The sequence below is a fragment of the Opisthorchis viverrini genome, assembly GCF_000715545.1.
Source record: "Opisthorchis viverrini unplaced genomic scaffold opera_v5_36, whole genome shotgun sequence".
Taxonomy (NCBI): domain Eukaryota; kingdom Metazoa; phylum Platyhelminthes; class Trematoda; order Opisthorchiida; family Opisthorchiidae; genus Opisthorchis; species Opisthorchis viverrini.
Window position 1 is genome coordinate 1095982 of NW_008751692.1, and position 18834 is coordinate 1114815.

Genomic DNA, 18834 nt, shown 5'->3' on the forward strand with positions numbered 1-18834 from the left:
ACATTCGCGGTATCACTGAACATTCTGTATCTTTAGTTGGTCGTTGAACGATCCCTGTAAGGTTACCCCAAGATACCTCTATAGATTGTAATTTTTTGGTTTCAACAACGGGACCGTCGATTATCGGACTCAAAGTTCTACGCTTACCGCAAACCAGTATCACCTTACTGACTTCTGTGAATGAGAATGAATTCAAACAACTGATTCTGAAATGTTCTAAGGCTTCAAGTGGCATGCAAATTCCCAAGGTGAGGCTCGAAGTTACAGGAGAGCCCATATTTCTTAGGAGACGGGTTATTCCATTTAGCTTACACGGGCCTGTTCGTCAAGCGTTTCAACGAGTTCACACCGACTACTGTGGTCCTTTTCTCGGCAAACGCCACGCTTTAGTCGTTATTGACGCATATTCACGTTGGCCTGAAGTTTTTCTAACTACGTCTCCAAGTGCCGAATTCACTCAGCAAGATTGAGGAACGTATTCAGCTATGAAGGTGTACCAGCTATTTTGGTCACTGATAACGGCACACACTTCACTGCAAAATTCCTCGAGGAATGGTTGAAGGGTCTTGGACGTCGACATCTGTTCACTGCTCCGCGACATCCCCAGTCTGGACTTGCTGAAAATTTTGTCCGAACACTTAAGTCTGCCATTATTTCACTTTCTCCTACTACTTTTGTGGAATTGGACCGTGGGATTGATAATTTTCCAATGCAATACAGGAACGCCGTCCATTCCGTTACTGGGAAGAGTCCCGCGCTTCTATTTAAATCTCGTTCGTTGCGTACAAGTCTTGACTGTGCCAAACGGCTGATGTTACATTTTTTAAGGGTAATGATTTACGACTTGCTACAGGAATAGTACTTTCATCAGCTGGCAAACGAATGTTCACAATTCTCGGTTTGGATGATCTCTCTTGTCGTCGGAGACACATTGACCAGGTTGAGTTCAATACCAGAGGTCAGTCTGTTAACGGCACTCCTGCTGTTTCAAATACTAATGAGTCCTTTGTAGATGATCTTGTGGTATCCGAACAAAATGCTGTATCTGAAGAACGTACTACCTGTGAAGATTCTGAAGTTTCCATTCCGAGAAGATCCGAAAGATTGCGGTCAAGAACCACTGGACTATAAACACCCGCACGCTCATTCAAGGTGTGGCGGATGTGATGAACATGACTGATGCTCTATTCATTGCTCTATTCCCGACACTCGCTAAATCACGAAATCTGTCTTTCTTTTTTCACTAACAATATCACGCCACGGAATCGTGACTCACTTGACTACACAGCTCACAGTCAATCCCTTGGTCCCAAGACTCGCCTTCCTTTCCCCACAAGTACAAATCACGACACACAAGGGTGACTCATCTGACATCGACTGTCTACCGTCCGATCAGGTAGCAACAAGTCATGTGCTGACACCCACACACACGCAAACGTCCCTACATGTAGGACAACGGCACAGCAACACAACACAACTCAGCAGAGCTTCGCACGTCACCCAACTCGGAGCAGAGCCGCTCAGTACTTACGGCACTTCAATTACGGATACTCAGGAATACGTGCGGCTGCTACAACAGCGAGGCAGACACAAAACCTGCATTCGGACTTACAACAGGACTTATCAACCTGTACCTGCAAAACGATAAGTTCCTTGTTTGCATATATACCTGTTGTAATAATTTTACTCAACAAGCGAACATTGTTAGTGCTCCCCGTTTTCTCGTTCTTATGACTAATTTTCGGGTTCTAGTAGACCAATAACATACTGCATATGTAAGTCTTGATGCACACATCCGATATCTTCTCCATCCCACGTCAAAGTTCGACAAAGTTAATCTGATATCGTAGATAACTTCTGACTCACTACGACGTACGCATCATTTGCAAGTTGTCATGTACACCTGGAAGATGAACAAGAAGGAAGAGGTGATCCCCATCATCCTCATAATGTACACTGTACGCAACCCCGACGGAGAACACTGATGTTTGATTGCGGCACAACAATGACTTGGTAGGATATGAATAGACCTTTACTGCCAAAGCGACGTCTGGCTACCACCACGACGACCGCAGGAAAACCGTTTGAACTGGCGTGCTGGTTCAATGGGCCATACCAGACGTGTAACAATTTAGCTTGCTATACTGCTCAAGAGAGATGATCGTTTACACTACGTTTGCTACTCTTGAATTGCTTACTTTAGTCGTTAATTAGATAAAACCCCTTTAACAAAGCTTTCAAGCTCAGCGGCGGACGCTGAAACTAATGATCACATAGAATTTGACCCCGGATACATGTTGAAAAAATTGGCTGAGGCGTATTATGGCTCAAGAAGGCGCGTAACCACGTAGCTTAAAACTCAACTGTAGTAACAGTGATAGCCAGATTTACACTGCTTACCCGGTAAACCGGCTGATATTTCGCCCCCACCGTTTAAACATCAGAGTACGTGATTTCTTAGATTCTGTGAACTGCCACTGTTGCAAATGATGGAGATCGGGATGTGGTTGAAGACAGCCTTTCTCCACGATGTCACCGCACAATCTATTAGGTGTGGCACTTTCGGGTAGAGCTCCGTGCTCTCATTTTGGGTTTTTAGCAATATTCGTTGGGAGTATTACGCACGATGACAGTATATCACTCTCTATCCGACGAATCCTATGTCTGGTGTAAGAATACCTTACTGCGCACAGCTGCATCATTCGACCCTCTCTTGTCTTTACTCTGAATCACTGGTTTACTCACTCGTTTGGGAAGCAAATTTCTGTACTGACAATGTAACACTTCCTAGCACTCGAAACAACCGCGAAGATCCACTGCATAATCATCACGGAGTATCTGTCCGTTCTTCAAGAATATACAAAGGTTACCGGAGTCGGTAAACCCACAAGTTAAAGTCTTCACTTATGGTGGATCATCGGCAACTTGCAAATACAGGTGGGGCCAGAGATCCAGCAGTGGTCATATCCAGGGAAACTGAAATCAGGGATCAGCGCTGCCTAGCATTGTGCCGCGCACATGAAGCGTCCAGGCACAAAGCCACACCACACAACAGCGTTTTTGCCGCTGTTCCTCCTCATGTCCATGTGAACTTCCCTCAAGCACAGAACCCACGCATTAGGACAGTTATCATCAGCCTCGGAAATGCATTATACAGAGGGTACGTCTCGTGGGAACATGCTAAGAATTGTAGGCATGTGTTCTATAAGAAGTTAACCCGAAGACATTCCAACGCTCGCCTGTTTGCTTCTGCTACAGGTCCATGGATAATGATGTACTCAAGTTACAGCCTTGCACTCTCAATAATTCAAGGGCCAAACCGGAACTGCAGGAAATGCCTCGGTATATGAGTGAGGTAAGTGTTGTGTGGGACGTCAGGAAGTCAGCGGTATTCGGCGTTCGAGAGGATGTAGCGACGTCACACGTCGGTTCTGAAATGTGCAGATATAGAGGTTAGTATTACTGAATCCACACGGCACGCACAGCACAAATTCGCACAGGTCGAGTGACAAAGGAAAGAAGACCAGATCTAGCAAAAACACACGTGTATTCAACCGAAACCGGAAGTCAGGGGTGCAAATATGGGCAAGGTTAGTCAGGGGGTGTATAAGCGGGCTACTCTTTCTTGTCCAGGGCTTGTGTTGGCTCGTCCGTGGTACCTGCAATAGGGAGAGAGAGAGGAAGGGGAACACATAAGGTCATATGATAGATGTGCAAGCAAATGCAGTCGAGTTTTAGCCGCGTTACCTAAGCCCGCTTTAAGTTACCCGCGGATATTTTTCAAGTCCGGTCAAAAGAAAAACTTAGGGCATAATTGTTTACTAAATGAATATTTCTGGTTTAGCCAGCTCAAATGCCGCATTTTTAAGTGTATCCCGCACTAAAATATATCCTCGAACGGCGCTATTAATCCCCGGCGAGCCTTTATTCCTTCCACATCCTTTGCCATCAAAAATGTGTGACGAGTGTGTAAATATGCATCGGTTTTCATCAACACGGTTGACGACATGTAAAACGGCCACCAGTCCGATTAGCCTCGGTTGCGTAGTATTCCCGCCTGCAAACATGGGTGGTTTAATTTGGCACGCATCTGTTTTTACTTACCACATTTCTTTGGCTATTACCATATTTAGAGGTGTGTATAGATAGATCGTTGACACACATACGTTAGTACTTCAGTGTATGATAAGGCAGTCGTTGCGGCAAGACGAACAGCGAACATAGAAGCTGTAATGGAGAACGACAAATGGGAGTCGGTGAACATTCAGGCGGAGCAAGTAAATAAAGGGGATTTACCATGATGCCAAGTTGGATGCATCTCCAGAAATAGGTGTCGAGTCGTCCGGGAATGTAATTACGCTAATTCGCTTGGTTATCCAGGTCTGAACCAAGGTAAACGTATGGAGGCAGTTGTTGCATCTGTTTCAAAGTCCAAGACCACCTCGAATCAAGCAGCCACAGTCCAGCCGTATCACCCCTTTGATGCCAAGACCATACCATGTTGGAAACACCGGTTCTCGTCTGGTCACCGAAGTTAAGCAACGTTGGGGCCTGTTAGTACTTGCATGGGTGACCAGCTGGGAATACCGGGCGTTGCGGCCGTTCCTCCTTTTTCCGGTCTCCATCGGAGTTACTCAAGGCTCCGTCCTGAGACGGTGGCGTTTTGTACCTTTATTTTACTACCATGTTGGAACACCGGTTCTCGTCTGGTCACCGAAGTTAAGCAACGTTGGGGCCTGTTAGTACTTGCATGGGTGACCAGCTGGGAATACCGGGCGTTGCGGCCGTTCCTCCTTTTTCCGGTCTCCATCGGAGTTACTCAAGGCTCCGTCCTGAGACGGTGGCGTTTTGTACCTTTATTTTACTTCCATTATAACAATACGTATTTCATCAATTGCATAATCGTTTTTTGTTTAAATACGAAAAACTATAAAAACGCGAACTTGTACAATTTCAGATAATACAAGCGTGGTCACGTGCTTTGACTCTCTCTTCTGATTTCCCTCGCGCTTGCAGCGGTCATTCGCGAGTCTCATGTACTAACTCTGGTACCAAAACATTTCAGACATCTTCGGAATCTATTATATGTGGGAACTGTTCAGAAGAAGACGTCTGGACCAACATAATTGGATTAGTGTTCATTCGGTGACCTGGGCCAATGACGAATTATTTCAAAGAGAACAATTGTTAGTGAGTCTGTTTCATCTGATCTCTTTATTTTTGTATACCTAATCTAGCGTAATCATTTTTATTTCTTTGCCACACACTCCTGGTAAACTAACTTATTGGGTAGCCAGACCACTACAGGACCAGTGCTGTTTCTGATCTACGTCAACGACCTCCCAGATGTTCTTGCAAGTCCACGTCTACTTTTTGCGGACGACTTGAAATCCTGGAGTTCCAGTTCCAGTGCCCTCCAAATGCATGTAGACGCTACAAAGCAGTGGTCGTTGGACTGGCACCTTCCTCTGAATGATGAAAAGTACGCCCATGTGTCGTTTGGAGGAGACTCAGTGAATGCCTTTGTTATGCATGGTGAGAAAGGACCAGAAAACCCCACGAGGATAGATACCAAAAAGGATTTGGGAATCTGGGTCTCCTCAAACTCGTCCTTCCCACTGCACCATGAGAAATCGGCCCAAAAGGCATTCGCCATTTTACGGATGATCCGACGCACCTTCTCCCGTATTACTCGCATGGACTTCCAAATACTCTATGGGGCCTACGTCACAGCGCTCCTGGAATACGCCAACCAAACTGTCTACTCAGGACGCAAAAGGCGTCATTCTCATTTGAGGTGTCCAGCGGGCCGCCATGAGAATTGTTGCCGGCTTCAAATCCGTGGACTACGAAACGCGCCTCGTGATGCTTGATCTCTTTCCCCTGGAGTACCGTCGCCTCCGACGGGACCAAATTCTTACTTACGCCCTGTTTGAACAAAGCTTGGTAAACAGGTTTTTTTTACCGTTGAACCAGCAAACACCCGGCGGGACATAGTATGAAAATTTTCAAACTCAGAGCACACACATTCATTAGACAAATTTTTTCTCATTTCGGGTAGTAGGTGCGTGGAATGACTTTCCTCAGGCGGTTGTTCACGTTCCTTCCAGAACCCAGTCTAAAGCACTGGTAGACGTTTATTCATGCGAATCCTCGCTCTGGCGAGCATACTGCTCCGCGCTGAGAACATAAAGAGCAGTGCCTTTCAGGTAAACGACAGCCGCTGAACGACAAGAACAAAAGCGATCCGGGAAACTTGGGCATAAGCCTCGATCCTGTGTATCAATCCGTGAATCGGTGAATGCCACCGGAGGAAGACACAAGGACTGAGATACTGTTAAGTAACCCAAAAGTAAACAGAAGTCGAGAGAGAGACGTTGCCTTCGAACCACAGACTGTCCGCCCAATTAAATTTCCGCTCCAAAAACTAAGCCTTCTCGTCCCTAGACACAAACCCATCATCGTAGCCGGCAAACCGAATGAAATTATCGAACGCGTGTTAAAACTGTGTTCTGAGCTTTCGGATACCCCGTAAACCTAGACACATTTCAGACTATTTGCAAACAGCCTTCGCACCCCGAGCAAGCCCGTTTTTGTGAATAGCTTGCCAAGAGCTAGAGGCGACCAACTCTTTAAGAGCACCACTTCGCATGTGTAGGTTTTCTGAAGCCCATTACACCTCAAACATGGAGCAAACGTCATTTAAACTGCAACATTCTGCTGGACCGTAGTATGAAACTGGATCCCAACTTTGCACATCAGAATTGATGCAGCCTGCCTTTTCTTCTGCTAGCGGCAATAAGGGCCCCGTTTCCCGGCCATTTAGTTTTCCGATCAACGTGACTCACCTTCTGAACGTTTTGACGGACACAGCCGTCAAACCCTAGGATACCAACTTTAGTAAGCTGAAATGTTAACTGGCAAAGCACTGTATACTCGACGAGCACGTATCACTTAATAGCGAGGTCGTTTTTGTGTTTTTCCATGGATGAGATGAAACGGGATGTTACCGCTTGGTGAAGAATAGCCTTTGAAAATATTTGGGTTGCGTGGCAAAAGCATCTGGCCATTACACTGCTTGCTGACACCGCTTTCTATGCCAAGGAAAAATGGCGCGCATGGCATGTGTCGTAACAAAAATGACTGAACTTTCTTAGCCTCAACCGGTGTTTTTAAGATGCCGTATGGCGTATGTAATAAACTGTCACCGGAACATGACATCCGGGCTGTTGATTTCCCCTGTGAATCCTACACCTGTTTAATATGACACCGTTTTGTTTTCTTGCTGCTCGTTTTCCTCCCGCTTTGTTCCTACTTAAGGTCTGCTTATCCCTCAGTAAGCAATGTCAATATTTGTTGCCCGTCTGTCATTGCCTGCAAGTTCGCCTCGATCGCACCTATTTTTGAGTGCCCACTCCGACAGAAAAATGGGCCGACGGGTATTGAACTCAGATCCTCCGGACGACAGGCGAACGCGCAACCGACCACACCGACCTGACGCCAGAGCGACTGATTATTTTGTATTAGCCATGTATCGTGCCTGCCAGATAGCTCTTACTGAGCTTTGCTTTAAACGGTTGAAACCACGCAATCTGACCTGTCACGCAACACGAGCGGCCGCGTCGACGCCGACCGAAAGACAGTCCCCCACATCCCGAACGTACTGACTCCTGCGCCATCACGGCCAATCCACACTGTCAGACTGCCCCTATATGTATGTTTGTATATTGTATGGTACTTACTAACTGGTGCTCCTATTGAAATTCGTGCTGCGTCAGTGACTACTTTCCGCTCCTACTGATTGCGTCATCGTTGATTGTACGTTTGCTTAATTCACGATGCTTGCTAATCCGTTTGTCTGTAGAATCAGTTCCTGTCAGTCCTCAATATGTCATCTGTCGCCCCACGCCCGTCTGCTCCTATTGACTACTAGCCGCGAACTGCGTATAATCCAATAGTCGCAATCGTCTTGTGAGATCCATAACCGTCCGAATCTTACAAAGTTACTCAACAATATCGCAGATGCCGTATGGCGCATGGAAAAGACGTTCACCGGAACAGGACATCAGGGCTATTCACACTGGATCACCGGAAAACCACTTCAGCATTGAACGCGTGCGATGCCCAGCTACGAAGGCACTTACTTGTATTTGGCATGTGTAGTATGAAAATCGCTTAGGGGTGTTTCAATCCTATAAGTTATAACACCAACGCTTGCGCGATAATCGGACTTGGTCCATTCACTCACTGCAAATAAAGTGTTGACTTTCACATTTTCATCAGCGGGCAGCAGTAGAGAAAAGTAATACAACCATACAGCACTACTTCCTTTCTCTGATTTCGAGAAACCGGATGCAGCTTTTCCATAGTGCCACCAACAGTTACGGAATGTATTTAATGCATCTCCAAACTGGCAGTCTGTTGCAATTTATTTGCCCTCTTGGTCTCTTATAAAGTGGTGGGAAATCCTTTGTAATCTCCCTCGCATACCGTTCGACCTGTCGGAGGTCGTTGTCCACCGTAATTCACCTCGCTATCTGATCACTGCCCATGGAAAATCCAAACTCCCTGGTCGCCGTTCGAAGATGTAGGTCCAATTTTCTTAGAAGATTCCTCAACAAATTCAGCAGATGCAGCTTTACTCAGCAAACAATTCCATGAGTCGGTCGATTATTGAGTACCATCGACCTGGTGCAAGTGCGGACCTTTTCCGAAATTTTGAGTGATATGCCAATTGACCACGTTGAGCTGAGTGTGATAGTTGCATCCTGTGCTCTAGACGGTGCTTTTGTCAGCTAGAAGGGGCCACATAAATAAGTATCTCAAAATGTGTTAAACATCTACCGGAGGTGAATGGCGTTAGCAATTTGGGATAGACTACTGCATTCGCTTACTGCTGACGACAAGGAAAAGCGTTGCAACAAAAACTTATAGGCTTCAGTTTTAACAGCACTCTTTTGCATCATCTTTGTCGTTTTCGGATAAAGAATTGAAAGATAATGCACCTATGCAACCTCCGAAAGATAAACAACTTACTATCGGGTTCCCAATCAGGTGTCCGTGGCTCCGCGGGTTGAGTTCAAGCATTCCTTGGCTACCTCCATCTTACAAATGCCGAAGACCATTGGCCATCCTTGTAGTTGTGCCCTACACTCTTCCAATACGGCACTACTTGCGTAATCCACCGTAAACTGCGAAAATGGAGTGCGATCACAGGCGTCTAACGTAATCGCCACAAGGTATTTCTTAACCCGAAGGCGCCAGCAGAGACAGGATAGTTTATCACTTTCATAAGCACTTCGACTTGCGCGCTGTTTGTTCTTGAGAGTGATATCGATATCACAAAAATCAGCTAGAACCCTGGAATCCCTTTTGTTTCAAACTATGATATCGTCCAATGCTTGCATCTTGACAGCGTTTCCAGACTCTCCACCGAATGATATATGTGCATTTTTCGTTGTTGATGTGAGAATGTCCGTCCGGCGCTGGGAAGTTGGACAACAGATATTTATTTTAGGTTTATTGATCCCAGACTTCCGGAGCCGAGGATTACTGGAAAAGAGAGGAGTCAGGCCCACCAAACTACCCGAAAAATCGACAACGTAGATTCTCCAAATTAGAGAACTCAGGATGTAGCGTGATTTAAGCTGGTTAAGACCCACAAGATCCTGCGTGAAAATGATCTTACGAACTGTCTCACAACTTCATCTTGGAAACTGCGTGCTTCCAGTTTGTGGGGCACGGGTTTGCGCTGCCAAATGCAATTTGTTCCAAGGCAGTTAAGTGTAATCCTGCTTGCGCGCCGCCGAGGTCAGCGCGCTCGTGCATTACTCATGCACTCGCCGGGCAGTCAAGACAAACAAATGCCAAGGCGTAGCCCAATTTCAACCAGCGATGGGCAAACCTTTTCCTATATCTCACGGGACCTTGGTCCTACCCGCGGGTTACAATGCTGTGCGATAGGATTCCATGGACCACCGACTATAATACATGAGAGGCGGTAGAACTGAATTTACACTGTGTACAAAGCTGGATAATTTTTACACCTTAAATGTATAGATACGTGCATGCCATACGGTGGAATGTGAAAAACTGATTATCACCATACATTTATACCTTTATGCAACAGAACTTACAGCCGAGGAAAAGCAAATGATTTCGGACTCGCAGTCAGCTATACAAGAATATAGATTTTGCATTAGCCAAACAGTACACTCACCCGGTAGGTCACATCTGCCCTTTCCTGGTGCTTTTCTTCCGCAAGGTATTCAAAGGGAAGCTCTACGCCGGATGAAGGCTCTCTTAGTGGGGTAGTGAAATGAAAGTAGGCTCGACCTACACTTGTCCAGCGCAGATCCCCATTATGGTTCTTTGACGTTCAGTTTTGGAACCAGCGCCGTTTCCGGCATACGTCAACGACCTTCCAGACGTTCTCGCATTTCCATGTCTACTTTTTGCGGACGACTTGAAAACATGGAGTTTTAACGCCAGTGCCATGCAAATGGATGTAGACGCTGCAAAGCAGTGGTCGCTGGACTGGCACCTCCCCTGAATGACAGAAATTGCGCCCATATGTCATTCGGAGGAGACTCGGTGAACTCCTCTGTCAATCATGGTGAGAATGGACCAGAAGACATCACGAGAATAGATGTCAAAAAGGATTTGGTTAACTGGCTCTCTTCAAACATGTCATCCTCACTGCACCTTCAGAAATCGGCCCAAAGGTTATCTGCCGTTCTACGGATGATTCGGCGCACCTTCTCACGCTTCTTGATATGCCAACCAGGCTGTCTACTTAGGACGCAAGAAGGACATTACCGTCAGTGGGCGCGTCCAGCGAGCTGCTACGAAAGTGGCGCCCGGCCTTAAATCCGTGGACTAAGAAGCGCGTTTTGCGGCTCTTGACCTCTTTTCCTGGAGTATTCTCACCTCCGAGGGGATCTGATTCCTACTTAAGCCCCATTTGAAGAAGGTTTGGCCAACAGTTTTTGACCACTGACCCAGCTAACACAAGGCGGGGAGATGGTAAGAAGACACTCAAGCTCAGAGCGCACACTTATATGAGACATTTTTTCTCATTTCGGGTAGACTGTGGTAGCCGCGTAGACTAATCTTCCTCCGGCGGTTGTCCACGCTCCATCTAGAACCCAGTTGAAAGCACCATTGGACAATTTTTATACGGATTACTACGCTGAGCATTTAAGAGCAATGCTACACCATTTTTTCGCTTGCGCCTTTAAGGTGAACGGCATTCGCCAAACGGTAAGAACAAAACCTACCTTGGGAATTTGTGTAATGCGTTGTAAAAGTGCCTCAAAGGCTGGACGAGCATACAGTGGATCCTGTTCACATGAAACGTATTCAGGGATTCATGAATCGATACATTGGATCGGGCTTTCGCTCACGGATTCACGGATTCACGGATCCTGTGTATCAATCCGTGAATCCGTGAATCCGTGAGCGAAAGCCCGATCCAATGTATCGATTCATGAATCCCTGAATACGTTTCATGTGAACAGGATCCACTGTATGCTCGTCCAGCCTTTGAGGCACTTTTACAACGCATTACACAAATCCCCTTTTCATCCGACGTACATTCTGGCGGCCGAAACCTACCGACACTTTCTACACTGGAAGCCCTGACATTCATCCCGTATCAACACCCCAATCGCTGAACTGAATTGAATTACCCATTGGGTTCGCCCTGTACAGCGGTCACATTGAGCGTGCGCGCTGCGTTTCCTGTCCGTGGATTTTTACCTTATGTTCATTAGGTAATTAAGCAAGTATTGGGCGAAATTCCCGATCAAATTGTTTCATCACTTTAGCTGCTGCATGGTGGCCCACCCGTTAAAAGATTCTGTTTGTTTGGAAAGCGTATGGTATTTTTGATCTTCCAGCCTATGTGAATGTTGAATAAGTGTTTTCCATTTTACCGGAAGTCATTGAGTATGTATCCCTCATCACTTCTAGCTCTCCGGACGTACTCGTGTAAAGCGGACCAGGGATGTTATTTTTACAGGCGGACTTAAAGCCTAATGTTGGTCTGTGTACACTACCATCTGGCAGCGGTATTGGCAGAATCCGGGCTTGATTTCTCCTATCATACGCACAGGAAATACACCTTGTGATCGGAAAATGGCCATTATAATACCGTTTGACACAACTGGTTTTACAACTTTGAAATCTAAGCCAGTAAGCCTTACAACGGTAGTTGCTAGAATCACCGTACGGTGAGATCGATCAAGTTTAAACTAGTATACCACGTAAATACCAGTAGTTTCCTTTCACCGAGGCTTTCTGTCTCAAACTTCACCGTAAGTTGGAATTTTTTCATCCTAACAGAGACGACCCATATTGGTGGACAATATTTCAAACTGAAAATAACTGCGGTTGCCTTTACGCAGTTCGTGAACCTTTGAAACCTACAACCAAAGTATGTGGCAAGGTCGTCCCCGGCCCCTGCATTCGCAAAGACACCGAATAGCCAGTTTCGTTGGATTTAGACACGCGGAGCTTAGAGCCACCGACTGGGAGAGAGCTATCGATGAAGGGCGAAGCCCATCTTGGACGCCTGTCTCCTGGACGGCTGGGTTAGCGTCGGGAATGTCGCTTGCTGGAGACGCCGAGGCCTGAACTGAGCTTTGCATCTGGGGATTAATCGCGGTGTACTATCAGAGTTTGGATACGGTCGACATCGTAGCGTCACACGGCTCTTTTCCGAGGGTGAATCCCTAGTTTTTGCGTAACCAAGTGCAGACTGCCTAGCAGTCGTGAGGGTGTAGAGAGCGAAAACGTCGGGAAGATCGCTGGATCCGCCCACCCACTTACTGTGTCTGACGGTTTTTCGACTGGCTTCTTTAGCCCGTGCACATTCTAGTGCGATCCACAGAGAACCGGAGTTACATGATTACGATTCCATTCCGATTCCAATTCCGTACTTCTAAATGCGACCATGAGTCCATGTGGTACGCAAAACCCATTTATGGTGGGTGGTGTGTCGCCACTAGGCTCATGTGGCATTTTTAGAGATCCGGTTGTCAAACTGGAGTCTACCGCGCCATGGTATCAGATGCGGCGAGATGGCCCAAGTGGTTAGAGCGCGAATTTACTGACCGGAAGGTTCGTGGTTCGAATCCGACCTCCGCAACTCGACTTCCCTGTCTAGGCTTGGGCAACCTGGCAGTATCCCAGCCCTCGTGCTTCCTTCGGGTGGCATGGCAGCTAGGCACCGGAAGGGTGCTACAGCTGAACGCTGGTAGCAATATCGTTAGGGCTCCGTCTACCTGGTCAGGGTTAATCGCAAAGTTAGAATTGAGTTTGGACCACGAACCCTCTGGTCGGTAGTTTCGCGTCTCAATCGCTGAGCTTTCTGGAGCGCTGATACTCAGATTTTATCAATGAGTTATTCATTGGATGTGGGTCTGATGAACACAGCCTCCTACTATCCCCAAAGACTTGTACCGGCATGCTAGTATGCTGGCATTCATCCATTGCCAGGCTTCTGGTTCAGAGCCCTAATCAACAAACAACAACAATCGTTCAGCTGTAGCACCCTTTCGGTGCCTAACTGCCATGCCAACCGAAGGTTGCACGAGGGCTGGGATACTGCCAGGTTGCCCAGGTCTAGACAGGGGAAGGAGAATCGCGCCATCAGCACCCAGACTTCGTAACATATTTCACACCCCTCTTCCATGCCGAAGGTTCGCCACCTCTCTGCCTGTACGACTTCTAATCGGGCATGAAAAACAGCACTGTCTTGGGCAAACGATGATTTAGACTACTCAGTACATGGCGTAACCAGTGCACCTTCTGGTTCGGGACCCGTTTTTCAATGGGAAACTCCGTGGCACATTTGGAAACTCGCTTTCCAATTTCCTGGTTTTGGATTAGCCGACACTAGCCTACAAGAGCTATGGTTCTGAGATAGCGGTTGTCGAAGATCTGAAGGCGTCTCAGTTTCGCCGGTCGAACACGTGTGGTTTCAAAGTCATACAACGGAAGAAATGGAAATGAAACCGTCCATCTGTAACACCCTTTCGGTTCCTAACTGCCATGCCACTAGATGGAAGCACGAGCGCTGGAATACTGCCAGGTTGTTCAGGCCCATACAGGGAAGTCATGAGGCAGAGGTCGTGTTCGAATCAAAGACCTTCCGGTCAGTACATTCGAGCTGTAATCACTTAGTCATCTCGCCCTGATGGCAATGAGGTCAATTTGAGCTCATTGCTGGCACGCCGTTGGAGGACACTATGTGACCAGACGACTTCGGCGGTTTCGGTGCTCCATAAAAACGGGCTGCGGTAAACACACTGTCGAAACAGTCGTTCACCATAGTCCGTACATAGCGAGTTCAATCCACGTGTAAATCCTGATGCGCTATGTCTGCCCAATTGTATATTCAGATCTCCGGCCCCCCCAACGATATGTGAGTATTTAGCTCGACGCAACCAACCCCTGCACATCCTGCCGCAGAAGCCTCTGAATCGTCAGGCGTGCGCAACAGGAAGCGAATGGAGAGTATGTGGCGGCTAGATCAAACACTATGCTTCTATCTTGGCTAAGCGGTTAGGTCGTGAATATTTTGACCGGAATGTCCATGGTTCGAACGGGAGAAAGCTCTGAATCGTCAGGCGTGCGCAACAGGAAGCGAATGGAGAGTATGTGGCGGCTAGATCAAACACTATGCTTCTATCTTGGCTAAGCGGTTAGGTCGTGAATATTTTGACCGGAATGTCCATGGTTCGAACGGGACCTCTGCCCATCGACTTCCCCTGTCTAGGCTTGGGCAACCAGGCAGTATCTCAGCCCTCGTGCTTCCCTTGGATGGCATGGCAGCTAAGCACGAAAAGGATGTTACAGCTGAACTATTATGTTTTTTTGCCTCCAAGATGGCCTCGTGCTGCGAACATCGGTACATTTAGGTCAACAGCCGAGTATGTGGAGACTGACGATATCAAGTACGGTTCCAACATTTCAGAAACTTATGAAGAGTGGTTTATTGATATTTGCAATTCTGGTTTGCTCGTTACGTTCCCCAGCTGTCGAGACTTCTGAAGATATACCCCTTAGTGGAGACACCTTAACATCGTTTGGGTGGCATCGTCTAATGGGTATTGGTGCTGGTGTCCCCATCACCACCTGGCATTTTTAGTGCGCATGTCTTACCTTTTCACAACCAAAAGCGACGCAAGGAAGCAAGAGCTCGCGGGGTACGGCGGAACTGCTCCTCTACCATAGTAAACTTGTCAAGACTACACGGTAACAGGTCGCGTGGGAGTACTTCGGTGGGGTGAATCACCATCTTTAGAGACGGCAATACTGATGCTTCATTACCTTGTAACTACAAAGCTTGTGTAAGTGTATTTAAAGCCTTGGAGTTAAAAGAAAAGAAAGTTGGTGAGGGAGGGGACCTGGTGCTGGCCCATCGCCTGCGCCTCCAGGAGTGCGATCAAATAATTTCGAAAGAAACTGACAGCACGCACGCCACTTACATTGACCAGCCGCGATAAATGATCACTAATTTTTCGAGACACCTTACCACCCACTCTGGAGTCCTTTGGGGCACACAGATGATTTCATTATGTAGACCTCCGCTGCCTAGAAGGCTCCACGACAACCTCATTCTGTTTGGTTTTTCATAGGAATCTGCTTTATTTCTTTGTGTCGATGCAATATCCCATCGCTAACAACTGAACATAATCTTTTACTGCCCAGAAAGAACTGATTGCCCCCACCAGCTACACTTCTGACACATGTTGAATGATCAGAACAGCATTCCGGTGGAATCCACCGGGTACCACTCTAAGAGTATATTTAAGACGTCGGTCGACCGCTGTCAGGGTGATGAACACTCTATTCGTTAGAAGCGACAAACCATGGCACCGAACAGCCTAATCTGTGCTAGAATGTGCGATGTTCCAGCCCTTTTGCGCTCTGTTAATCGATTATATGATGCGTGTGCACGAGCACGTATCTAGACATATGACCTCACCCTATAATCCGGACAATACATGAAGTAATTGGGCGATATACTGAAGTGTGGGCTGAAAAATGCCCTCGCTAAATGCGCTCGTTGGACGTTGTAGGGCACTTGCAACTCGGGTTCGAGGCTTTCTTTGGAGGATGCGTTAACGTCTCAGCTGGCCGATTTAAAGAATGTTCGGAAGTATGCAGCTTCTTTAAACTTTCCTCATTAGGCATCATCATCATCATCATCATCATCATCATCATCGACAGCATGACGTCAGTATTCAACACTGATGCTTCAATGCCGTACAACCATGACTTATTTGAAAGCCTTATTGTAAAGAAAGAAGTAAAGGTGGATGGGGGAGGGACTTAGTGCGAGCTTAACACAATCATTCCGAGGTGCCTACACCTCCAGACATTCACTCAGGCAATCTGGATAGAAACTGACAACAAGAACGCCACTGACATCGGTTGACAGCCATATCTTGTAGTGTCTCCAGCCGGGCACAGTGAGGATCACGCGGTCCCCATCCTGGAGGGCGAGTAGCACCGACATCATCCAAGCGTTTCGTGATCTTCATACTGCTCTGCCAAGTCAAGGGTTGACCACCTTTCTGTTTACGCCACTTTGAGTTGGGCATGGAAAACAGCACTCTCTTCGGCAAACAATGGCTCGGCATACGCAACACATGTCCTAACCAACGCAGCAACTGGTGCTGGACACCTTCAATAGAGGTACCCGTTGCGCAACCGAAAACGCGCTTTCCAACTGCCTCGTGGCGGCCTCGCCGACAGCAACCCACACGAGCTATGGTTGTGAGACAACGATTGTCGAACACCTGAAGACGCCTTAGTTCCGCTGCTTGAATAGGCCGAGTTTCACAGCCATACAACAAAACAACCCGCTCTGTAGCTAGATGCACACGTTTCTCGAGATTCAGGGACAAACCACTTTGACGCCATAGGTGTCTCAAATCAACAGGCGCGACCCGAATCTTTCAGATTCGTGCATTCGCCTGTGTCACACTACAACAGGAACTAATACAACTTCCAACAACTTACAGCTGGTGGCTGTGACAATTGTTGTTCAAAGTATTCGGCCCATCGGGCGAGGCGTTTTTCTTTATTCGCGATGTTCACTCCATCCCGATTTTTAATGATCAAGTGATTGAGTTTAGGAGACTGGTACAGTTCCAATAAGGTCCCCGTAATTGTTTAGACAACCCAAAGTTGACGTTTACTGTTTAGATATAACAACTTGACTGGATACCTGTTGATAGTCGCCTCTGTGCGATTTGTCTGGCAACGTCTGTGAGTCTCACAAGCGGCATGTTGGTAGATGTCTGTTTATCGTGTCTGCCTACGCCTCAACTGACTGTAGCTCCGACGCCGTCAAAGACGGGTTTTACGACGCTCTGAATGCCCTGCCTTGGCGAGCTAAAAGCTCATACATTGTGGTGGTTGCCGGAGATATGAGTGCACAAGTTGGAAGGCTTAGTTTATCTGAGACTCAATCATGAGGTCAACATGAATTGGACTCGGTACGTACAGACGATGGGGAACGATTGCTTCATGTGTGTGCTGATCGCAGGCTGTTTTCATGCAGTACTACCTTCCGAAATAGCTGAAGTCGTCTGGCCACTTGGTGTCCTCCAACGGCAGGCCGCCCACAAACTCAAATCGACCACAATGCCGTCAGTTACCTATGGCGTGGATCAGTAACTGACTGCCGGTCGTTTTGGAGCACATTTGTGGACTCTGACCACGCGCTCGTCCGGAGTCGCTCCTTCCTACGTTTTCCAGAGCCGCGTAAGGTGCGGACCAATCGCATGGCAACTGAGAGGCTGGCAGATACGGATTTACCAGAACGGCGAATTTACCAGATTCATCTAGAGTCTTCCAAATGCTCCTCCATCAGATGTGGACTCATACTGGGACGAGATTGCCACCTACCCTACCAGGCGCACCCAAGCACAGGATATCAGACCAACCAGTGGGGGCGAGTTGGACCAAGTGGTTGGAGTGCGAATTTACTAACCGGAAGGCCCGTGGTTCGAAATCCGACCCCGCCTATCGACTTCCCCTATCCAGGCTAGAGCGACCTGGCAGTACCCCAGCCCTCGTGCCTCCTTAGTATAGCACGGCAGCCTAGCACCGAAAGGGTGTTACAGCTAAACGACTACTTAAATCTCGGGGAAATATCCCCGATTCTCCCGAACATAACTCGGTTACCAGGAGTTATCAGACGTTAGGTGAAAGTGAGCGTGCGAGCCGACCGTGAAGTCTGGTGCGCACGTGAGACGTCTAGAATGTATCTGAGAACGAGTTAAATCAGAGTCCGGGTTATCGAGGATGAACAACATTTTACTTGTTTAAGAAAGTTTTGATGAGCGGAAATGTACATAAAAACGTTCAATACGAGTATACAGGGTGAGTATACTAATAAGCACACAAAATCATGACATCCATCCCGGCATTGTTTGAATGGGTACATACGGGATGATGTACTGAGTCAGACTTCTCCGTGTTATATATTGACGTTGTGTTTAACTTTTTACTCGCTACTCGTTGAGCTAATTGTGTTTCCTAATGTTTTAGCTGATGTACTGAAATTGATAGAAGATTAAAGCCAATCATTCGGCAATCCTCGTTCTCTGTTTCTGGCACAATCATTCGAGTGCGCAACAATTTAATCTTCTATCAAAACACAATGGAACGATTGTTTCGCCCAGATCGGTTTGACGCCGATCCCCAATCCTCTTCTGCTTCAGAACAATGGATCCATTGGCACGAAACGTTTACGAACTTCCTCTCATGCATCGAACTCCCAAACGTTGACAAAAGAAAACTTTTGGTAAATTT

General features: G+C 47.2%; 2 protein-coding genes across 2 annotated transcripts in view; one reads left to right on the plus strand and one right to left on the minus strand.

The window, feature by feature from the left end:
- Window positions 1-18834, minus strand: part of T265_02789 (hypothetical protein) — a gene marked incomplete at both ends in the record, with an annotated part of 61671 nt that overhangs the window by 41303 nt on the left and 1534 nt on the right. Inside the window, one exon of the mRNA XM_009167114.1 lies at window positions 10220-10301. Coding sequence (XP_009165378.1) covers window positions 10220-10301 — 82 coding nt within the window. The remainder of the gene's footprint in view (window positions 1-10219; window positions 10302-18834) is intronic.
- T265_02792 (hypothetical protein) overlaps window positions 854-18834 on the plus strand; it is a gene marked incomplete at both ends in the record, with an annotated part of 66860 nt that continues 48879 nt past the window's right edge. The window contains 3 exons of the mRNA XM_009167117.1: window positions 854-958; window positions 5308-5535; window positions 7640-7714. Of these exons, the coding sequence (XP_009165381.1) occupies window positions 883-958; window positions 5308-5535; window positions 7640-7714 (379 nt within the window). The remainder of the gene's footprint in view (window positions 959-5307; window positions 5536-7639; window positions 7715-18834) is intronic.